This window comes from Stenella coeruleoalba (genome assembly GCF_951394435.1).
Source record: "Stenella coeruleoalba genome assembly, chromosome: 7".
In the NCBI taxonomy this organism is placed as follows: Eukaryota; Metazoa; Chordata; class Mammalia; order Artiodactyla; family Delphinidae; genus Stenella; species Stenella coeruleoalba.
The window spans coordinates 80,725,668-80,750,971 of record NC_137153.1 but is presented as its reverse complement, the minus strand read 5'-3'; the positions used below and the strand labels follow the sequence as shown (position 1 = coordinate 80,750,971).

Here is a 25,304-nt window from a genome sequence, read left to right as displayed (position 1 = left end):
TACCCACATGAAACCAGGGACGCTATTACTATAGAACAGGATTGGAAAACCCGCACGCCCAACTCAACCTGCTGCCTGTCTTTATAAATTAAGTTTTGTTGGAACATAGCCAAGCCTATTTGTTTATGTGTTGCCCACAGCTGGTTTTGTGCCCAGTGGCAGAGTTGAGTCATTGCAACAGACTGAATGACCCACAAAGCCTAAAGTACTTACTCTCTGATTTCAAACCACCCCCACCTCACAAAAAAAAGAAAAGAAAAAACTTGCAAGCCCCTCCCATGGAAGGAGACTGAATATTAAAAGGCAACTAGCACTCTGCTTCCACGTCTGCCATCTAGATAGAGCCTACCTTAGTCCTCGGATGCTCTGAATCAACCCAGAGATTCATTTTTAGAGAACTGAGAGAACAGATGGCCTGCAGTCCCTCAGCAGTACTCCATCAATAGCTCTTTGCACAACAAAACTTCAGATAGGGGGTGAGCGTCAGAGAGCTCTAGACTGTGTTCCCTGGTAGTACCTCTAAATGCCGTGCACAGAATGTCCAGTACTAAAGATGGCATAAATGACCAGAAATGTTGACTGAGTAGATTTGGCTCTGAGAGTAAGGATTGTGTCTCATGTGGCTTGGCTTTTGCCCCCACTGTAGTGCCTGGTGCAGCTGGTTGAGAGTGTGATGGGATTTAACAGTCAGTGGGACCAAAGGTAGGGCTGACCGGCTTTTGAAAGAGGCCTAAGAGAACTCGTACCTGTCTAGGAGATAACCCCACCTCCAGTCTCAAGTGAGCCCAGGACACTTGCTTTCTCCATCGGGCCCGTTCCTTTATTTTCACCCCCCACCTGCCAAACCCTCTTTGAATTCTTACGGGCTGACCCTGGTGTTCTTCTTCATTCACACAGTGGCTTCTTGATCTAAAGAATTGTGGTCTATAATTAGTTTAACATGACCAGCTCCTCAGACCTGATCATCCTTGTTAAAATGGAAGTTCTGGTCCTATAGAACCAATATCCAAGTTAAGGAGACATGACCGTGAGAGACCTGCTGTAGTCAGCGACCTTTTGCTCATGGCTGACTCTTGGCTACCATCACTGGGAGCTCTCTTCTGAGTCACATCTTTTCTGTGCTGTAAAATGGTTATTTTATAGCATGTTTATTGCCATTGCTAGAGCACGAGCTCCTTGAGGACAGGATTCACACCTTTTTTTTTTTTTTCTTTGTGGTTCCCACCCAGTGCTATGCACAGTGCCTAGTTTTCAGTCAGGCTTTAAGAGAAAGTTGTTGAATGAATGAGGAACATAATAAAAGAATAAGTAAATTACATTTCTTTGCTGATTTCTTCCCATCTCTCTTTTCTCCCCTCTTCTGCCTGTTCCAGTCCCATTCAGTCTGCACGCTGTAACTCATCCCCCACTTTTCTACACAGTTCTCTAGTGACTGCAGTTCATAATCATCTCTCCCTTCTTAATGCATTCATAGTTAGCACCTCAGTTTGGCACTTAATTATTTCTTAATTGATTCATCTGTGCTATCTTTGCTTCACAGGTAGCCTGATGTCCCTAAAGGCAAAGGAAAAATACATATTTTAAGTATTTTGTACCAGCTCCCTGTGCCCCAGCCCCCCTCCCTCTCCAACACACACAGTGATTTGAATTGAACATATAACAGATTTTCAATAAATATGTGTAAATTAACTGAAGTAAGCACTGTCATTACAGTCAAGATGAGCAGACTAGAATAAAAAGTAGCCTTCTGATGCTTCTGATATGTTTTAGAAGTATAAAAATTGTGTCAAAATTAGTCAACAGCTTTGAAAGTTACCATATAAAAGATGAATAAATGAACAAAGCCAAACAGGCAAATTGAAAAAGGCCTCTTGCTCCCTTCCCTTTTCCTTCTCGACCTGTCTTACTCTCTTCTGTTGTTTTGTTGTTGTTTGTTGTTGTTGTTTAATATTTTAATTTTATTGGAGTGTAGTTGATTTACAGTGTTGGGTTAGTTTCAGGTGCACAGCAAAGTGATTCAGTTATACATATATTCTGTTTTAGATTCTTTTCTCATATGGGTTATCACAGAACATTGAGTAGAGTTCCCTGTGCTATACAGTAGGTCCTTGCTGGTTACCTATCTTATATATGGTAGTGTGTGTACGTTCATCCCAAGCTCCTGATTTATCCCTCCCCCCTGTTGTTGTTTTGTTTTTGCTCTTAATTACAAGGTTAATTTGTTTTTTGGGCAACAGACTTGGGAATCTTTTGCTCTGACCCAAGCCTGGCCGTGGCCCTGGCCCTGGAGTCTGTCTGACACACACATAGGTGCCCCGCTCCTTCCCCGCTTGACACGAGTGGTCTCTTTACCGTAGACATTCAGATCAACTATCCATATATAAGATACTGAAACTGTTTACTAGATGCAGTGATATAGGATCTTTTTACGAGCTATTTAATTTACTTTCAAAAAATCTGATTTTCTGGGTTGGTTTAGTTTATTGGCAAAGGACAATTTAAATGCATGATCTCTTCTGTTCTATCCCACAGAATATTCTCCCTGAGTAGCTTTCATAAACTGTGAGATTGTAGCCCCCCTGCTACCACTAGGTGATCGTGTTTTAAACCTGGAATTTTGTACTGAAAACAAATAGTTTCTTATGAACAAATTCTCTGTAGTAAGTGCTGCACCCCCTTGAACTCTGATCGTGCTGTACCAGGTGTTAAAGAGGAAAAAGGAAAGTTGATTTGCCCTCCACAGAGCGAGCTCTTAAGGAGATGAAAGTGTTTGTATAATGAGCAATCAGAAATCTCGTGCAGCTAACCCACCTAACCAGGTTACCAGCCAGGCTCATCTGAGCAGTGGGATCTACCAGAGGAAGGAGGGACTTAGTTGGGTCTTGGCATCAAAACCTGTACTTGACTCTCCCCTCAGGACGGCAGTTTTGCAGAACTGTTACTTTCACTTTTTTTTTTTTTAAGTTCACTTTGACAATTTCTTTTATTTTTTTCCTTTGGATCCTGTGGTCACGTAGAAACTACACAGTAACCATAAGTTTCTGGTTTCTCCTTAGCTTCCACTGCTTTTGACAGTGTCAAATAAGATCTCAGGCATGATCTAGCTTTCACATCCCCCAAGACTTTTCCTCTTACACGGTCTTCTTAATTTTTTTAATGAAGTCGACCTAGTTTTTCTAACCTTCTTTTCAATAATAAAAACTGTGAAATTCTACCCAGAGTCATTTTCTGTGCCAGAACTTCATCTTAATATCTGACTTTAACTGCAGCTCTCTTATATTGATGAATACAGCCTCTAGATAAGAGGCTCTTACACAGGAGTTGAAGAACCCCAGCATACACCCCATAGTGTGTTACATTAAATGCTCCAAGGTGCTGTATTCAGTTATCTTACTATGTTTGGTTGGATTTAGAACAAATTACAGAGATTTCTTTTTCCACTTATCACCCACGGGTGCTTTCCCCCTTTTGGTATAATTGCTAAGGCTTGTATGCCTAATGCGTATATTGATTTTTTTTAAACCCCGGCTGTAATATGATACTGTTTACTTGCTAAGTCATCTCTAAATTTTATTCATGTTTCCTTCATTAAAAAAAAAAGCAAACCCACTTGAATTTCTATGTTATTCTTGGCTTAGATTTCAATTACCTTTCCAGTCATAGGTAGTAGGGCTTTTTCTTTTTACTTCTAAAAAGATCTAAGAAAATAAGTTCTCATTACGTGTCAGATTGGAGCATAAATTAAATGTGAAGGTCAACTCAAATCTGTTGCTGACAAACTACTGTCAAAAACTAAGGAACAATTGAAATCTCTTTTTAAAACATTCAAAAGAGAAATGCCATATTTAGTTTGATTAGAGCATATTGTTTTAGTGACATTCAAGCTTATCGCATATATTTTTAATCATTTAAAGTAATGGATTATACCCCTTTTCTGAAGTTCTTATTTTTTCTGCAGCCAGATGTGATACTGAAGTTAAATGTATAAAGACTTTAGCAGTTACGAGGTGTAATTATAAACGAATGGGCATGGTTTCCTTGTCTTTCTTATAAATCAGTCATGCTAGAGAAGGATGTTTTGTGGATAATCACCAAGGATTAGAGACAGTTCAAACAAGTTCCCAGAACATGGCTCTTTCCAAAATATACAAGCATTCATGCCTTCCCTAATAAACTCCCCTGTTTCTCCTCTTCATATAACCCCCTTTTTTCCTACAAGTTGGTAAACTCATTGCAGGCAGGGATCATATCCTGGGAATTTTCATTTCCTTAGCACCTACCAGAATGTCATGATCAAGATGGTTGTTGAATTTCAGATGACCCTGCATTTTTTTCATGGTAGGAAAGGAATTATGGAAATTTTACTAGTCTTTTTGTCGTCTTGCATTTCACTGAAAACCATCAGAAACCTGTTTCTTCCATTAAAGATACTGTGTCACAATCGTTTGTTAATAAGGGACCACTCCCTCTGTTTGCCCTGGATTAGAGGGAATTCCAAGGCCTGAAAGCTTGATACTGACAGTCATAAAATGGATGTACAAATTATATCATTTTGAGGCCAGGACCTAAAGAAGAGCAGGAAGCGCATCTACTAAATGAAATTAAGTGGATACTGCCTTTCCTTTCTGCGTTGTCTTTATATTCGTCAGAGGCATTTGAATTCAGAATTTAGGTCTTACATAATGCAGGCCAGTCATAGCCCGGAGAAGTAGTTATGTAAAGATGGGTATCTAACAACCCCCACACTCTGTTGTTTTCTCCTAGAAGGTGTAACCTGCCTCTCTAACCACTACGATGTTTTCCATAAAATAGTTTTAATTTGGGTCCCATGTTAAGCATCTGCTGTGTTCCAGGCCCTTGGTTGAGTGTCGGTGACCAGCCTTGGACAAAGGGAGTCATGGTCCTTGACCCCATGGAGTGTGAGAACCCTAACTGGGCAAATGTCTGTGGGAAAATGTTGAGGTTTTTTGGGGTTTTTTAGTCAATTATGAAGTTATCAATTATTGAATGTCTCAAAGCAATGACAAGTCATTAAATTCCCTTGAATGGATTGGAGTAAGATGAGTTTGACTACACCCATTTTCAAGCACAATCTTAAATAAGTCTTCACTCCTAGACAGTTAAATAAGTCCTGTGTGTACCATGGAGCTCTCTCTCTCTGACATCAGGAGAGGGCTACTGCCAGCCACTTGTTATACATACATTGCCTTGGAAATGTACCTTGTGCCTGTCACCATAGCAGCACACTGAGAATGACCTCAGCAGCCACTCAGAATCATTCCTACAAAACAAATTATAACTATAATTAACTCTCTGAATTTACTTTGCAATATAAATTGTTCAGACCTCAGTGTTTTTTAGTTAAAGGTTAAATGAATGGAGTAATCCAACATGAACCCATCCGCCCTCCATATTCCACCAGCGTTTTTTCCCCCAAATATGAGGTGCTTCAGTGGAAAGTACAATTCAGTTAAGAGATTATTCCATCATTACCTCTTCTCAGAATATGACAAGAATGAACCAATAAGGATATGCTAGTCTCATCATGCTAGAACTCCATTTCTAAGGCAGTAGAGTGGCTTTTTTCCCTAAGCAAATGTGAAATGCAGAAAGTGCTGTGAGTCCCTCCAAGTCCTGAAGCCCAGAGTGAGGGGGACACGTGGGGTTGGTGCTTGCACAGGCAGAAGCTCTCCACACTGGCCTCTCTTTGGCAGTGAAAGATGCCAGTCTAGGTGGCCTGCACGTTTTACTTGTTTCTCAAATTATCTGCAACAGGTCTTCAGTTTTGGGTAGCTTTTGAGCCGCCCAGACCTTCCTGTAGGAGAAAATAGATTGTGTGTCTTTTGTTTGATTGGGGGGGTTTGTTGTTGTTCTGTTTTGTTTTTCTAGTCTTGTCTTGGGGTGTTCTAGGTTTGGTTTGGTTTGGTTTGGTTCAGGTTCTAGATAATGTATGTTTCAACTAGCAGACCTTGATAACAGTTCTTTTCCTTTTTTTTTCTTTTGTTAAATTAGATCAGTTTAACTTTTTTACTCCAAGTGAAGTGGGCCTTTCTCTCCACCATCCACCTAAAACAAAACAACAAGAATGTCAAGCAAGAAGTGCAGTTCACTTTCCAGTAAATTGTAAATGTATGAGGATCTTTAATGGTCATTTCCTTGCCTTGAAATATGTTGAAACCTGGGCAGTGAACAGACAGAACAGAGCCTAGCAAGCAGCAAGTGCCCAGTATAGGTTAATTGTTACGTTGCCGTTGTTACTCTCTGAACTATGCTTACATTGAAAAGGAGCAAAAGAAAGATGCAGGGGGGAAATATTATTGCACGTATGAATGCTTCAGATATTCAGCTAATGTCTCAGTAGTGCCCGGCGTTCACAGAGAGAAACCACTGACAGTATTTTTAGGACAGCCTCTAAACTCGTATCAGTGGCTTTCAGTCGCAGGTGTATATCCTGATTCTGTGTTACTCCATCGTGTTTTTCCCAGAGCTCGGTTCACCCTTCTGAATTGGAGAGATACTAGCAAGTTTCTCACGTGCAGTGTGACAGGGACTCTCTCACTTCATGTGCTGGTTCTTTAAATTTTCCTGTACAAGGACACATGTTTAAAAATGAAGTGGCAACGAGTAGTCTGTTGAGTTCATCTTCAAGAAAGAGATCAAGAAACAGAAAGCCACGATTTCTCTTCCCACAAGAACACAGTAGCACCTTGTGTCCAAGACTTAGCCACCTTCTGTTCTGACCTCTGGATTGGGTGAAGTGAGTAGAAATGGTTTACTGGGCAGCCTATTTAAAAACAAGCTTGCCAATGTGAATTGGAAGTTCTCTGATTCCTCTGAATTAAATTTTTGTATATAGTAGTTAAATAAATGATGATCTTGCAGATTTCAAAATGTACATTCATTTCGATTTTTTCAAATCAAGGAGCTCATAAATCAAAAAACTCCATCTATACAGAGTACCCAGTTGAGTTTGCATTTATGGAGTCATGAGCTGGTTTATCTGTAGGATGAGATACAGGCCAACACCCAGAACATGGGCTTGTTAACCCCATCAGGCACCTCCCAGACAGTGCCAGGATATTCACTAAAATTTGGAGTCCAGTCCTTTTTTACATTTCCTTCCTGCCTCTCAAGCCCATATTCTCCCAGCCTCTCCCTCTTTTTGTCCCCCAGCCACTCTTACAATAATTAAAGATACCGGGCTGGTTTCTATCAGCCAGTAGAGAGCTAATTGCCAGCTAAAGAATCATTGATGTGTTTGGGACAAGGCCACTAGAATACTAATTATAGTTGCTTTGTATTAGGAATTTCCAGACTAATATTGTACTTTTTTGTCTTAAAGAATTGATACAGCTCCAAAAAGGCAGTAATTTATTTCTTTGTTAAAGTCAGACGTAGCTCTACTCTTTTATGATCCCATGAATCTTAGAGACTTAAATTTTTTTCAATACTCAGTTTCAAATTTAACAGTATCATTGATATGGAAACCCCACTAGTAAGAAGGATATTTAAATAATGCTAAAATTAAATCTCAGCATGGGAAATCATCCATCCATTCAGCAAATAATCGTTAAGTACTATTTGCCAGGCACTCTTTTAGGTACTAAGGCAGGAATAGCAGGGCGAGACAGTCTTTATCCTGGGTAAGTCATGTCACCTGAGTGTTTGTGCTCTTGCTGAGTTACGCTCCACACCAGACATTCCCTGTTACGTGTCTCAGAACTCACTGTCTCTTGTTTGTGGGCATATAGGGGTTGAAGATCTAATCTCTTCCAAGTCTATAATGGTTCTACCTTTTCTTTAAATCTTATTCACACTTTAGTTACTTTCTGTATATACTTTGCAGTTGTGTGTTTTGAAATCATATCTGTGCTGCATCCCTTCCAGGGATGGAGGGAACATAGTGACTCTTTGAGATCATGAGGATGCCATGCAGAGCAGTCATTTTTACCTGTTTGTCATCAGTTATATCAAATTATGTCATTCTTAAAGTTGTAAATTATTTTTGCAATTTGAGAGGATGGAAAGTGAATGGAATGTAACACTTTTGAAATGATAAAATTATACTGATGGAGAACACACGTGTGGTTGCCAGGGGTTAGGATTGGGATGGGTAGCACACAGAAGTTTCTTTTTGCTAACAGAACAATTCTATATCCTGATTGCAGTGGTGATTGCACGAATCTCTACATGTAATAAAATTTCATAGACATATACACCCCCAAAAATGTGTGTGTGTGTGTAAAAATTGGTGAAATCCAAGTAAGGTCTGTAGTTTAGTTAATAGTATTGATCAGTGTCAGATTCCTGGTTTTGATAATATTCTATGATCACATAAGATGTTATTATTGGGGGAAATTAGGTGAAGGGCACAGGGGAATTCTCTGTAATATTTTTGCAGCTTCTTGTGAGTCTATAATTATTTCACAATAAAAAGCTTTTTTTAATGGAAAAGTGTCATATAAGCAGATAAATGTAAAGTTTAGGTGTGATGAGTCTATACACTGGGAATACCTGGCCTTCGATATTGTTGCCTCAGTAACTAGAAATCTCGTGGCTTCACATTAATTGTGAATGACTTAGGCTTTGGACAGAGTTTAGGACATGGTATGCTGCTGTCTTATAAGGGAAAAGGCTCTGATGTTCTGTAAAAAGGCAAAACAATTCATCCTGACCTTATGTGTAGCTCTGTTATCTGTTTGTTTATACAAATAACATTTGTATAAATAATTCAAAAACTATTTGCTTGAAACTCTTGCTTACCCACCAGACCTGCTAAACAAGTAGAGGGTAGGAGACTCATTTAATTATTTTCTTCTCCCCCTTTACGTTCTGTCAGGGTTCTACTTGACAGTAAGAGAAGAAAAGAGAAATACTGTGAACCAGGTCATCCGTAGATGGACAGCCTTGCTCTGACTAACAGAAGGTTGACTGTATCTTTCGCTTCCCAAGCTACTCTACCACTTTCTGATACTTTTCTTCCTTCTCTCCACTTCTGTCTTAGGATTCATTGTTGTCCTTCCTTTTCCATCAGCAGGTCTGGTGTGATGGTGTCACTGACGTTCTCATGTGTCTTCCTTCCTACAGCTATCTTAATGACTTGGACCGCGTTGCCGACCCTGCCTACCTGCCTACGCAACAAGATGTGCTCAGAGTTCGAGTCCCCACCACAGGGATCATCGAGTACCCCTTTGACTTACAAAGTGTCATTTTCAGGTAGTACCTGAGTCCGTAAAATCCACTTGCCAGCTCTTCTGCCTTGAGCACATTTTGTGAACTCTGTGAATATTGAAACCATGTGTAGACTTTAAAACAGTATCACCTTTATAACAATTATTATCATTGGAGACACAAATGAAATAATGTGTCCCTGAAAGAGGAAGCAGAGGAAAGGCGTATGGGCAGGTTTCTTATTTCAGAAAATAAGATAAATCACAGAGAAATCAGTGAATAGTTTGCTGATGGTTAAAAGTTACTCAAACATTGGTCCAGACTAAAACTGGTTGGGAATCATTTTACCTATGAGGTCAATGTTTGTACATTGTACAAACTGTATTTTTACATGTAAAACATGTACATGTAAAAACTGTATTTTTACATTTGTATAAAGATATAAATTATAACCCTATTAATAGCAGAAATTACAGGTTGTCAGAAGCTTTCATGTTGATTCCTCCAGGTCCTCTGGTACCAAGGTAGAATTTTTCAGTAGCAATAAGAATGCGGGCTGTTTTGTACTCCTAAAATGAGTTGCCTGAAAAATTTTTAAATACATGGTTTTGGAAATGGATTGATTAACCTAGTCTAAATTTACATAGGAAAATAGAATGAAAGTTTATTAGTTTCTCCCTTACTGCTGCCATTCTTTCTGGGTAATACTTCAGCTGAAGTGGTCTAATTTTCTTTAAGATGAGAAAAAATAAACAAGACTGATGTACTTTCATTTAATCTCTTATTACACAGTCACTCAGACGTACTTTTAGTTAGAATACAAACCACATGGTACACGGAGAAATGAGGCCATATGAATATGTCTTTGGGTGCAGAGAGTTGAGCTCCTTGGGAGAGCCATCCATTTAAGACAACTACGTACAGTACAGGGTTGTGAAGTGGAAATGAATGTAACTCCTGTGATGTAACTCTGCCATGTGACCCTGATGGGCAGGCCCGCCATCATTCCCTGCAAAGCACTGTGTGTTTCATTCTGATCAATCTCTGCACCTGTGGTTACATCTGGCTGCCTTACGCTGCTCTAATGGACATAGCCATAAAGAGGGTGACACTTTGGAAATAATTTCTGAGCCTCGTTTTTTTCATCATTAAAATGGTTACATTAGATGATCACCAAGGCTCCCAATGCTGGTAGCTCCAGCATTCTGGATTAAGTTTTGAGTTCATTGCGTTTAGAGATCTTTAACTTGAGACACCAAATTTCCTTCTGCTTATAACCATGTTAGAATATTTTCAGAAAACATAGAGCATTTCATGGAGATTTTCATCTCCTTTTTGCTTTATGATTACTGAAATCTGAAACCAGGTTACTGTTACATCTTGGGATTTTCCCTACATTTTGGGCACTAGCTTTTAAAGGACATTCTTTGGCACTTCAGTAAAAGTAATGACTTAGGAGAATAATTTCTTGCTACCATCAAAAACATCTTATAGGGTTTAGCATGACAGGATTTCATGGAATGAGGATTTTATATAAATGAGCATATTATTGACTTGACATCAGAGAAGAGCTAGCATTTTAATATTTCTAAAGACCTAAGACTTCTAGTTTTGATGTCTGTAGTTCATAGGTCTCCCTGGATCCATTGTTTTGCCCCTCAGATATGTTTCATAGGAAACTCTCCAAAGCAGTCACTGGAAGATTCTTGATTTCTTAGTTTAGGTTTGATCCTTAGAGGCAGGAAAATACCAGGAACAACTGCAGTTTTCAACAAACACTTAAAGAGCCCTACTCTCAAACTTTTATACCTAAAACTCTCATTTTCTGAAAATATTTTATCTTGTAAACATTGTGCACATTTTAGTCAAGTTATGGATTCAGCAATTTGAAGAAACTTGGATTCATTACCAAGTTCTGCTAGATATTTTCTGTATACACTAGCACTCAAATTAATTGATGCCAGTGTTGATTCCTGAGCACAGAATTGATGTATAAAAACAAGTCCTCGGTATAATTCAAATGGTGGCCTCTTATAGCATCTTGATGTTTTATACATACCACTTCTAGCAGTTTAGCAAGTTGACTTGTGCATAAGGCTAATTGCACCATGTTACCCAATGTGATTGGACTGTCCCAAATTATAGTCAATACTGGAAAGAAAAAACAGCCCCAAAAGCTTACCTTCCTGATGAAGATCAGTGAGGTTTTGTTTGCAGTTAGTTGAAGCATTACACACCCATGTTGAAATACGTAGCATCTTACATCTTTTAAATGCATTTGTAGTCATTCCTAGTAGCTTCCTTGAGAAATACATGAGGATCTTCATTCTCATTTTATAGGAAAAGAAACTGAAGTCAGTATTTGCCATTAGAGCTGAACACAAATAAACCTTGTTTTGCTTCTGACTCTTCTGTGCTTGATTAAATAAAACAGACTTTTTCCTTGGCTTGGCACAGGATTTTTTTTTTTTTTACAAAATTATAATTTTTATGCATATCAGGTAACTTTCTAATTACTGCAATGAGTTATTACCCAGAATGTCTTGACTTTGATTGTTAGGTGACAGAAAATTAGTAGATGTTCACTAAGTGTTAATTGGATTGGTTTTGATGACCATTCTCTTTAGAGAGTAGGGTTCCTAAGTTTGTAAGTAAAGCTATATTTATATTGATATTTTTTTATGTGCTATTAATATGAATATTATTAACCTTGCAGAATGGTCGATGTAGGGGGCCAAAGGTCAGAGAGAAGAAAATGGATACACTGCTTTGAAAATGTCACCTCTATCATGTTTCTAGTAGCGCTTAGTGAATATGATCAAGTTCTCGTCGAGTCAGACAATGAGGTGAGTGCTCTCTGGACGGATAAATGATAGGGTATGGGGTAAACTGACTTCATTGCTTTCTTAACTACTGATTTGGAAATTTTTTTAAATAACCCTGTGGTACCACGTGGTATACTCAGAACAGGAAGATGTTTGAGCAGGTCTGTGTGTTCAGGTCTAATTGGACCCTATGTGATACTTTTAACACTACGCGGAGGCTCTGAAAATGAAAATAACAAGGAAATCCCTAGGCTAATCGTCGCATTATTTTATAACCTTCTTCCTACAGGATGGAGTTGGGAGTGTTGGAGTGAGTCAGCCTGTTTTGTTCTGTTTTCATTTTGTTTAAATTGTTGTTCGTATGAGGGGTGGGTCCCAAAGAGTACTCAAAACCTCTCTTGGCAAATGTGAATGACTTTGCAGCTGGGCTCTAAATCAGTTTGTTCTGGAGCCAAGAAGTGTCCTAGTGATGTGGCCTTTCTGCTCTTACAGAATTCTATAGGCTACTGCATAACTTTGTCTCTACTAAGCACTGGGTGATTGACAAAGCATCCTTGATATGCCTGTCTGGAGAACTGATTCAGTGTTGTCATCTCTTCCCTATTGCATGAAATTCTAACAAGTATAAATATGGATTTTTAGGACGATAAAGGCTCCATGGTGAGTCAGAGTTGATTGTGGAGGATAATTAAGGGGCACAGAAAACCGTGACTTTGATCTGGAGTTCGGTGTGTATTGGGACAATGGAGAAGACACCATCGTTATACTGTTAGAGGCAGAGTTTGCAGACTGACATGCCAATAGTAGATATTAAATTTCCTCCTAATAGGGTAGAAAATAAAGAGAAGGAAGTGAGTACCCCCAATAGCTGATTAAAATAAGATCTGGAATGTTAAAATGTACTTCTAATTTTGTACAGTTGTTTTTTTGGTACATAAGAATTCTGGCTTCTTTGGTCCTTTTAAATACTTTATTTTTCTGCAGGTATTAATATCTCTTAAAATACATATCAAGTCCTACATAGCATTTTTTTTGTACGTAGGGTTGATGAAGAGTTATGAACCAATATCCCATATAGAGCTGAGTTACCTATTCATGCATTTCAAATGTTTCCTGGGTTACAAGTATATGGGCTTTTGAACCAATCAAAGAAGTTCTTTTTGTTGTTGTTCATGTATATCTTGCTATCTAAGGGACTTCTTTTTAACAATGAGGTTTATCAGCCATTTGCCCTCTGTAGCCGTAATGCAAAGTGCCTGAAAAGCATGCTAAGATATATGAGAATCAGTTATCACACTTTGAGTTACGCAGTTACCATCAGAATTTGAGCTGTGACATCTCTATACGTATTTTTATTTTTATATCTGTTACTTGTTCCATAATCTTTGGGTATAGTATTTTAAACATACTACATATCTTGGAAGCATATGACCAACATTTTTTATTTCTTTGAATGTTGAATCAAGACAAAAAATATTTTGAGCACTCATCTACTGTGTGCTGGATACCAGGGTATCTAAAGAGATACAGAAATGGAAAAAAAAAAATCAACATTGTCGTAGAGGACCTCATAAAAGGGGGATGCTTTTGTCAAAATAGAGAGTCCGAGAGAAGGAAGGCCTTAGTTATAAAGGTCATCATTTCTTTTCTTTAGTTTGCTGTCCAGTGAAATAAAATTTAAGACATTTTCAACTGCACAGAAGATGTAAGACGCATGCATAATTTTATTTCTTATGTCACTGTTTACATATAGCTAGAGGAAAACAAGTGTTTATCAATACACATTTTATGTGAGATAAATGCATTCTATTTATAAAGAAATATATTTTGTGATTTAATGCTAATCAGTTTACCACTTTAAAATTTGCAACTCATCAGCTAATTCTAGCACATAAAGCCAGTTAAAGTTTCCACAGAATGAAAGTTTCCACAGTAACTCGCCATTCGATGTATAAGCAGTACACACATCTAAAAATACATCAGTTTCTTTGATTCCTGTGGTGATGCCTTATGCTACAAATTAAAACAATAACTCTATTATTGTTCATTAGGACTCTCTAACCACTTGTGAATATTTTTAAAGCCTACCTTGTAATTTTATGGTGTTCTTTTCAGATATCAGGCAGATATCACTCAAGCCTAATGGTAGTATTGGAGATGATCTTAAACATAATAAGAAAAAAATACTGCTCATTAATTTCTTCATCCATGTTAGCCATAGTCATCACTGTTGGTAATTAGGAAACACTGTCAAAAGTATTTTTTAATGTCAGGATGCAGTCCATTATTCTTTTTTCTTTTCCTGTTATAGTAATATATGAAAATGTCATTGCCTCTCTACTTTCTTAAATCATTAAAAAAACTCAGAACTATAGAATTTACTTTCCCCACATTTTCAGGATTTGGTGAGACAAAGCTGGAATAGACTCCTAAAACATTTTGTTCTTGGTTTTGAAATCTGATGTTCATAACTTTAATCCAAAGCAGACTTTGTTGTACTTCCCTTGATATATATTCGTGAGAAAAACCTGGAAATGGATACTGACAATCTCCCTTTTATCTTGGGGAACTGTGGAAAATACATTGCAGACCACAAGCAAAAGCAGCTAAGGGAAGTATTTTATTTTAGATTATTGCTTTGGCTTTTATTATGTATTAATCCTGAAAATGTTTATGTAGATGTGCTTTTGTCTGTCTAGATTCTCAGCCTCCCAAGAGTTTGGGGAATGAATTTCTTTCTTTCTTTTTTTTCCTCCAAAGAAGGAAATATGTTATCAGATAGTGGGTGAGCATAATCAGGGTTGTAGAGCTGTGTTGATTTACATATTCCTTCAGTGCTGTCTTGGTTTCCCTTTGATAGCACACCAGCACGGAGCCAGTTACTCTGCTATAATTCTTTCACGCGTACATTATTTCAGTACCCCTGAGAGCCAGAGCACACAATAAGGCATTCACATAACATGTTTCAGCTCATCAGTGTGTATCCAGATTCTGTCTTTTTTAGTCCTTGTTTTTTGTGGTTCTCTGTTACATGAGTATCTGAGCACTAATACAAACTTGTTTCTCAGATATTGACTCAGGGACTGTCTTACAGACCAAGCTTTTTATAGAATCCCAAAGACTTAGGCCCCTTTTCTCCGATGCTTCCTTTTTGAATGTATGCTTCTAACTTACCTTAATTCTTTTGAAATGGTCACAACCAATTAGGTTTTAGTTTTATTAAAATATCGAGATAGTTCCCTGTACCCCAGGTCTTCCTTTGAACCAGGATGGATTCCCATAAACATTTATCCTTCAAATCTGATTCTTGGAGTTGCTCAATTGATTTAAAAAAGAATAGTAAAAGGAGAGAGTAGACATTTATAATACCTTAGCGCTTTATGCCTATTCAAAACTTGCTTAAACCATTACTTATTTGAATCTCACCAGCAGACCTCCCGTGAAGTGAGAAGATCAGGTTTGCTGAGGATACAAGAATGGAGAGATTAAGGCCCATGGCCCAGGTCACTCAGGGCCCCCATTCCTCCCCTTCTAGACCAGCTTTCTTTCCCCTGCTTCACAGTGTCTTCCAGAAGTTAGGGATGAACTGAGAGGAAAAGCAAGAGGAACTGTTAAAGGTGGCCAAGAACATAGAGGTAGAATGAAAATCCTGACCCTGCAGGAGTTGAAACCCCTCTTCTCCACCTCTAACCTCTTGTTATACTCACATGAGACCACCCAGAGATCCTTTACCAGTAATTAAACTAGATTAAAATAAATAATCTAAAATATGCATTTCCTTCAGATATTTCTCCTCTACTAAGTTTTAAAACGAAGCCATTTTGAAGTTATTCAGCTGCAACCAGAGTCTGAACATTTTCTTTAAAAGTGTGAAACATGTACTTTGTTCTGCTCTAAAAACTTCCAAGTGAAGTTTGGGAATTTTTTCTCCAGATAAAATTCAGCTCTAGGGGGAGGAAACTGACTAAAAATTGAGGAGAAGAAATTTGAACTCCAAAAGAGCGAGCTTAGGTTAAGATATCCGGTCTCAGTGGGATTGGTTCTAGCCCTCCTTTATCGACTCTTAATCAAATTATGAAATCAGAAGCTACATCTTGCCCCTCAGTCTTTAGTATACGACTCAGAGTCATGGCCTGATTAACAAGAAGATTCCTGAAAGGCGCCCTACTTTTTTTATATTTAACCCCTTTCCCATTTCCTCATTCCTTTGTTCATTTTCAGCCACTGTTTCTTTTCTAAACTCCTTTCCACACCCTTTTCATTAGCTGGCATTTCTGTTTGCTCATTATTTTACTCCTCCTTAATTGCTTTGTTCTCAATGCTTGAAGGAAGCCAGAAGGAGGTATTCTGATCACCATTTATGAGTCTGAACCAGAGACCTGCACTGAGTGCTGGTAAGCGTGTGGGGAAGCAGACACACAGGGACACCTTTTGTGTGAATGTATATTGGAAATCTTTTAAAGACTATATGGAACCCATATTACTGTAATCTATGCAATAGTTTTTTTTTTTTTGAAGATGAATTATATGAAAAAGATTGCAAAGTAGTATATTTGGTATAATCTGATTTCTGTAATCACAACAAATTACATATATACACTTATTATAGGGAAGGTTATTAGCACACACCCCCCCCCCCCCAAAAAAAAAGAAAACGGAAGATTTTCTACCAGGACCAAAGTGTAAAGCGTGATGGTCATTGTTGCTAGGTGATGGCATTACAAATACGTGAAATGATAATTTTTTTAAGTAAAATGAAGTAAGACTTCAGGCTGGAACTTTAGCTCTGCTGTTTACCAACTTTGTCCATTTTTCTTTTGAATTTTCCATCTTTTTTTTTTTTCTGATTTGTGGGAGTTCCTTACACTCTTGGATGTAAACCTTTTGTCATGTGTACTGCAAACATCTTCTTCCACTTTGTAGCTTGCCATTTATTCTCTTAATGGTGCCTTTTGATCTATAGAAGTTTTAAATTTTAATATAATAGAAATCTATCAGATTTTTCCTTTATATTATATGCCTCCGTGTGTGTGTGTGTACATAATCACATACACACAGTAGGATAAAATAAATCACCTGAAAAATCTGGATGAAAGGACAGTAAGGATTGGAGAGTGAGATGAAGAATTAAAATACAAATCAGGCAATCAGGTACCTTTCCTAGTGGTAGTCCATAGATTTAGTCAAGCGTCTCTTAGCACCCAATAAAAGGAAGTAACCATGGTCTGTTACAAGATTCACTATGTCTATATAAAAAGAAAAAGTTAGCTTCTCCTGGTACTGGGCCCTCCCAGTGACTATTCCCTCAACCTTGTACAGAGATGCTGCAGGAGGTAGTAAGTTATATCCATGATGAGAATCCCCTCCAGGAAGCCAAATATCAGAATCACGAGGCCTGTTTCTTAAGCTTCCTTCAGTGTAAGTTGGTGCCATGGTATCAAAGTCTGTGATGGGCCAGCAACATGGGGTCTAAACCCACAGCTTGATGTAAGAATAAAACTGAGAATAGCTAGGGAAGTGCACTTGGTTTACCTTTGTTTTTATTTCAGTGATACAGGAGACTATAAAATTATAGAGAACTTGAAATTTTTGACATATTTGCTTTGAATCTTTATTTTCACTGAAATAAAATGGTATAGATACAATCAAAGTCCTTGTGTAAACTTCCCTGATTCCTTTCTCTCTCTCCCCAGAAGAAGCCACTGGTCTCAAGTTAACATTTATCATTCCTAAGCATATTTTTTCATGTTTTTACTATATATATATATGTGTTGATAAGGAATATGTAATATTGGATTTTAAATAGTATGCATGATTATAAATTTTATTATTGTAAAATGATTTTATTTTGCATTTTGTCCTTTTTTTTTAATTCAACATTGTTTTAGAGATTTTTTTCATGTTGCAGCACATGGCTCTAATTCATTTATTTAGATCACCGTCTCATTCCATTGTGTGACTATGCCCTACCATGTTTCATCTCAGCCAGCCAGGTTGTTTGTAATATGGATCACCTTTTCCTACCCTTGCCTGTTCTCTCCCTCACCCCAATCCCCAGTGGAGTTGTCTCTTTTTTCAGTCGATACATACGCAGTTTTCAGTAGTCTGGTTATTACTGTTTGCTGGTTATACATATAGAACTTATTAGTGTATGGTTTGTCTTTTCACTTTATCTTATAGAACAGTTTTCATCTTAATGTGGTCAGCTCACTCATTGCCTTTATTGGTTGTATTATTGTATTTTCTTCAGGAATTAATTTTATTCCATAGAATATGAAGATCCATCCCATATTTTCTATTAAAACTTACAAGGTTTTTGCTTTTCCTAGGTTTTTTATACACCTGTAATTGATCTCTGTGTGTGATAGGAAGTAAAGATTTAATATATTCTTGCCATATTTCTGTTCAGTTGATCGAATACCATGTATTGAATAATAAATCCGTCATCCATCTCCACTGCTGTTTTCTTACCTTTTTAATTATGAAAGATACATGAAAAGCACACAAATACAAAAAACGTGCAGAGCATTGGTTTATCACAAAGCATCTGTGCGTCCAAAACCCCTGTCAAGAAATAGAACATTGTAAGACCACTGAAGCCCTGTTAGTGCCCCTCCCCCAGCAGGTAACCACAGTTCTGTAAGGTAATCACTTCTTTGCTTCTCTCTTTAGTTTCAATGCTTAACTATGCATTCCTGAACACTATGGTTTTTACTAGTGTTTAACTGTTACACAAAGGGAATCAAATAGTGTGTTTTTTGACCTTTAAAAGCAGTATGCTATTTATATAAACCTTGGTGTCTGGCTTCTTTTGCTCAGTGTTATGTTTGTAAGGTATATATATTTTACATAACTCATTCGTTTACATTGCCATATAGTATTCTGTTGCCTAAAAATACCACAATTTGTTTATCCATTTTACTAAGTATAGACTTTTCACGTATTTCCAGTATGGGAATATTACAAATAACATTTCCGTGAATATTCATGTAAAGGTCCCTCGATGTACCTGGTTTTACATTTCTGTTGGCTATATACCTAGGAGTAGAATTGCGGGCATATAGGGAATACATATCTTCAACTTTAATAGATAAGGTGAAAGTATTTTCCAAAGGGAATGAACCAATTTACAGTCCTGCCAGCCATGTCAGAAAGTTCCTGTCACTTCCCATCTTTGCCAACCCTTGGTATTGTCAGTCTTTTTCATGTTAGCCCTTTTGGTGGCTAGAGAGCTGAGCTGCAGGTGCCTGTTTCCTTGGGCATACCCTCACTCCCAGTGCATAGCCTAGGACAAAGCAGTTGTGGTTCACTGGAGCCTCATCCCCTCAGGTCTCTCAGCTGCCATCTCCAGAATCAGCAAATACCTCCATGGGAAAGTGGCCCCAAAGCCTGGGCTCACTTCTCCAGACTTGTCCTTCCCCAAATTCTGACCTGGTATTTCTTCACTACTGTTTAGCACTCCAAGGACTTTAAGCAGATGTATTTTTTTATTTTGTTAGCTCATCTGGTAGTCCTTCTTCCCATCAATATTAATGACACTTGAGATGTGAGTCAAGTTTTATTACACACATGGGTCTTTTCTCTGGGCCCTCTATTTGACTGATGTATTTACTACTCCTGTAGCAATATAAAAGTTATCAGATCAACAGTTTAGATACCTAGAGTATCAAGTCTACCTACCTTGTTGCTCTTCAGAATTTTCTTGGCTATTCTTGGTTTTTTAGTCTTTCATTTGAATTTTAAGATCAGCCTATCAAATACCAAAACACAAATTTGATTGGAATTTTAATAAATGTATAGATAAATTTGAGGTTGGTTTCTCAACTTTACAGTATTGAATGTTACCATCCATGAATGTCACCATTTATTGTTTAGAACATTGCTTTTGTCATTGAAGTGGTCAATTTTTATAAATGTTCCACATCACTTAAAATTGTGATTTCAAATTTTGGGGTGCAAGGTTCTAGCATTATGTCTATTAAAACCACCCCGTGTCCTCTTCCCCAAGGGTACTATTTTGACTTCTAACACCGTAGATTAATTTTGCGTATTTTGAACTTCATATAAATGAAAGTAAATGAATTCTTTTGTGTTACCTTCTTGTGTTCAGAATAAGTTTATTAGATAAATCCATGTTGTGTAGCTTTAGTTTTTCATTTTTATTACTTTATATTATTCAATTAAATGAATATACCACAATTCATTTTTCCATCCTATTTTTGATGGACATCTGAGTGGTTTTCTCTTTGGGACTCTTATGAATAATGCTGATATGAATATTCTTTTCATGTTTTTTGCCTTATATGTGCCTGATTTTCTCCTGACTAGAGTTCACAGGGAATGTATATGTTCAACTGTACTAGATACTGCCTATATTCATTTTCTAGGGCTGCTGTAACAGATCACCATAAATTTGGTGGGTTACGACCACAGACATTTATTGGCTCATAATTCTGGAGGTTAGAAGTCCAAGGTATCAGCAGGGCTGAAATCCCTCTGAAGGCTATAGCGGGGAGGATCCCTTCTTTTTCTCATCCAGCTTCTGGTGACTGTGGGCATTCCTTCTGGTTACATAGCTCCAGTCTCTGTCTTCACATGGCCTTCTTGTCTGTGTCTTTGTCTTCTCCGCTGTCTCTTAAAAGGACTCCTGTCATTGGATGTAGGGCCCAGTAGATAATCCAGAATGATCTCATCTAAAAATCCTTAACTTAATTACATCTGCAAAGACTTTTTCCAAATAAGGTTGCATTCACAGGTTCTAGGGGTTATGGCATGGACATACCTTTTGAGGGGTTCACCATTCAACCCACTACACTACCAGTTTGAACTTTGAAAACAGTTTACACTTCCACCAACAGTACATGTGTGTTCCTGTTGACCAATATCCTTGCTAACAAAGATATGGTCAGCTTTTCAATTTTAATCATTATAATGGGTGTGTAGTAGCATCTCACTGTGGTGTCAATTTGCATTTCCCTGATTATAATGAGACTGAGTTCTTTATGTATTTCTTTACCATTGGGTGTCCTCTTTTTGAAGTGCCTATTTGATTCTATTGCCAGTTTTCCATTGATCTGACTTTTTGGAAAAACATTATTAACATAGAGTCCTTTTTTTTTTTTTTTAAAGAAATCAGTTTGTGTTTTTTTTGAATTTTTTATTTATTTTTGGATGCGTTGAGTCTTCGTTGCTGTGAGCGGGGGCTACTCTTCATTGCAGTGCTCCGGCTTCTCATTGCAGTGGCTTCTCTTGTTGCGGAGCACGGGCTCTAGGCGCACGGGCTTAGTAGCTGTGGCTCAGAGGCTCTAGAGCGCAGGCTCAGTAGTTGTGGAGCACGGGCTTAGTTGCCCCACCGCACGTGAGATCTTCCCGGACCAGGGCTTGAACCCGTGTCCCCTGCGTTGGCAGGTGGATTCTTAACCACTATGCCACCAGGGAAGTCCCCATAGAGTCCTTTTTATATTCTTGATTCAAGCTCTTTGTATGTTATCTATATTGCAAATAACTTCTGCTACTCTGTGACTTGCTTTTTACTGCCTTAAATGGTGCGTTTTGGTGTGGCTCAGTTTATTGGTCTTTTAAACTTTGTCCTTTACATGTCCTCCTTAAGGAATTTTTCCTCCCAATTGTAGTGCATAAGCATTTGTATTTTGGAAATGGACATTTTAACGTGACATTTGCTATAAATTTTTTGGTTTTGAATTGTTACTTGCGTAGTTCCACCTTTATTTTGTTTACTCTAAATGCATTTAAAAATTAAATGCTAATATTAACACCAGCATTTTAACATTATAAACATAAATAATTAACCACTAGCATGTGATTTTTCTTTGATACTGAAATCACTTGGAGAGCAACTACCCATTTATGTAATTTGGGAACGTTGGAAAATTTTTAAATATTTAAATTTAATTTAAATTAAACTTTTATTTTAAGGTATATATTTCTTTTAGATAAATAGAGTAAAAATATACCTGTAAAGTAAAAATTGCATACATTGGCAGAGTCATTTGATATATGATCTCCAATCCTGTGTTATAAAAATATTTTGTATACAGAAATGAATCCCTGAAAAAAACGAAAAAAATGTCCTCTCACTTTTGGGGGTGAAAAAAATAAAGCCATCTGAAAAACAGTGTGTAGGGGGTTTTTTTCCCCTCACTGACTGAGGTGTTTTTTTGTTTGTCTGTTTTTTTTTGTTTTCATTTAATATCCCACTTTGGTTGTAAACTTGTCTATATTTTAAATTCCACACTTATATTTTGAGACTTCATTATTATGTACATTATAAGTTTGAAGTTTTTGCATATTCCTGTTGAATTATTCTTTTTGTCATCAAGATTTTTTTCTTACGTCAGAAATGTTCTTTGCTGAAATAAAGCAGTTATGCAAGAAGCAAACCAGAAGTGCTAGTGTCCTGCTTTTCAGTCTGGGTGAGTCCACAGACGAGGCTCAGTGTTTTCATAAGAGATGGGGACTGCGCAGTAGGAAGTCAGTTGGTAGCAGCAAACTGGGTGAGGGCAGCAGGGTGAGGGCAGCAGTGGACAGACTATACACACTTGCAGGAGACTTGCTGAACGGGTGACTCACTTGGGAAGGAAAGAGTATTTCAGAAGCGGAGTCCAGCCATACAGGAAGTAGAAAAGATTCAATTGAAAAATAGTAGAAGAGATTAAACAGCCTATTGAGATTTAATTCATAAAATATCGAATTCACCCTCTTAAAGTGTGCACATCAATGGATTTTAGTATATTCACTGAATTGGACAAAATCACTACTATCTAATTGGGTTTTTTTTTTTGATTTGTTAGTTTTTTATTCTTTTTCAAATTCCTTTCACTTTTAGATTGTTACATAATATTGAGCAGAGTTCCCTGTGCTATACAGTAGGTCCTTGTTGGTTATCCATTTTAAATATAGCAGTGTGTACATGTCCGTTCCAAACTCCCTAACTATATATATATCTGGAGAAAAACATGGTTCAAAAGGATACATGCACACCAGTGTTCACTGCAGCACTGTTTACAATAGCCAAGACATGGAAGCAACCTAAATGTCCATCAACAAAGGAATGGATAAAGAAGATGTGGTACATATATACAATGGAATATTACTCAGCCATTAAAAAGAATGAAATAATGCCATTTGCAGCAACATGGATGGACCTAGAGATTGTCATACTGAGTGAAGTAAGTCAGAAGTATGATATCACTTATATGCGGAATCTAAAAGAAAAATAATACAAATGAACTTATTTACAAAACAGAAACAGACTCACAGACTTAGAGAACAAACTTATTGTTACCAGGGGGGAACGGTGGGGGGAAGGGATATTTAGGAAGTCTAATTGTTTTTTATATATAAAAACAATTATATAATATGTAAGTCTCTTTATATATAAAGAGACTTAATTTTTTTAGAGCAGTTTTAGGTTCACAGCAAAATTGAGCGAAAAGTACAGCAATTTCCCCCATGCGTGTGTAGCTTCTCCCATTATCATCATCCTAACAAGGAGTTTGTTACATCTGGTACATTTGTTACAATCAGTGAACCTACATTGACACTTATCACTCAAAGTCCATAGTTTAAGGTTCACTCTTTCCGTTGTGTAGTGTATGGATTTTGAAAAATGTATAATGACATGTATTCACCATTGTGGTATCATGGGTTTTACGTTTTCCAAATGTCCTACGTTGGAATTATACAGAATGTAGACTTTTCATATTGGCTTCTTTCACTTATTAACATGCATTTAAGACTCCTCCATGTCCTTTTATGTCTTGATAGCTCATTTCCTTTTAGTGCTGAGTAATACTCCATTGTCGGGATGTACCGCAGTGTATTATTCTGTTCACCTACAGTAGGATATCTTGGTTGCTTCCAAGTTTTGGCAATTATGAATAAGGCTGCTGTCAACATCCATGTCCAGGTTTTTGTGTGTACATAAGTTATCCACTCCTTTCGACAAATACCAGCAAGTGCAATTGCTAGATCATATGATAAGGGGGTGTTAAGTTTTGTAAAAAACTACCAAACTGGCTTCCAAAGTGGCTGTACCATTTTTGCACTCCCACCAGCACTGAATGAAAACTGTTGCTGCACATCCTCCCCAGCATTTGGTGTTGTCAGTGTTCCAGATTTGGGCCATTTTAATTAGTATGTAGAGATACTTCTTTATTTTAATTTGCATTTCCCTAATGACATATGATATGGAGCATCTTTTCATATGCTTAGTTGTCATCTGCATATCTTCTTTGGTGAGCTGTTCAGGTATCCATTTTTTCATCTGGTTGTTAGTTTTCTTACTGTTGTATTTTAAGAGGTTTTTGTATATTTTGGATAACAGTTTTTATCAGTTACATCTTTTGCAAATATTTTCTCCCAGTCTGTAGCTTGTCTTCTCATTCTTTTGACATTGTCTTTTGCAGAGTAGTCTTTAATCTTAATGTAGTCTAGTTGATCAGTTATTTCTTTCATGGATTGTGTATTTGGTGTTATAGCTAAAGCATCATTGCCATCCCAAGGTCATCTAGATTTTCATCCTAGACTTTCATAGTTTTGCATTTTACATTCAGGTCTGTGATCCATTTTTTAGTTCATTTTTGTGAAAGATCTGTGTTTAGAGTCTTTTTTTTTTTTTAATATATGGATATCCAGTTGTTCCAGCAACATTTGTTGTAAAGACTGTCTTTTCTCCATTTTATTGCTTTTGCTCTTTTATCAAAGATCAGTTGACTGTAATTATGTGGGTCTATTTCTGGGTTCTCTATTTGTTCTTTCGCCAATACCGTCTTGATATGACAGCTTTATAGGTAAGTTTTGAAGTCAAATAGTATCAGTCCTCCAACTTTATTCTTCTTCTTCGGTATTGCGTTGTCTATTCTGGGTCTTTTGCCTTTCCATACAAACTTTAGAATCGGTTTGTTGATATCAGTTTGTTGTGATTTTGATTGGGATTGTGTTGAATCTGTAGATCAAGTGAGGAAAAACTGACATCTTGATATTATTGAATCTTCCTATTTGGGAACATGAAATAGCTCCGCATTTATTTAGTTCTTTGATTTCTTTCATCAGAGTTTTGTAGTTCTCTTCATTTAGATCTTGTACATATTTTGTTAGATTTACACCTATGCATTTCATTTTTTTCCTCCTAATGTAAATGATATTGTGTTTTTAATTTCAAATTCCATTTGTTCATTACTGGTATATAGGCAAGTGACCTTGTATGCTGTACTAACCTGGTATGCTGCATTAACCTTGTGTGCTGCAGCCAGCCTGTAGTCACTTCTTAGTTCCAGGATGTTTGTC

The 25,304-nt window shown here is 37.3% G+C and overlaps 1 protein-coding gene across 6 annotated transcripts in view; it reads left to right on the top strand.

Annotated features, from left to right (window-relative positions):
* The window catches only part of LOC307189266 (guanine nucleotide-binding protein G(q) subunit alpha), a 441,007-nt gene that overhangs the window by 358,440 nt on the left and 57,263 nt on the right, over positions 1 to 25,304 (top strand). For all 6 annotated transcript variants that reach the window (XM_079927177.1, XM_079927176.1, XM_079927174.1 and 3 more), the window contains 2 exons: positions 9,088 to 9,216; positions 11,888 to 12,017. In XM_079927177.1, the coding sequence (XP_079783303.1) occupies positions 9,088 to 9,216; positions 11,888 to 12,017 (259 nt within the window). The remainder of the gene's footprint in view (positions 1 to 9,087; positions 9,217 to 11,887; positions 12,018 to 25,304) is intronic.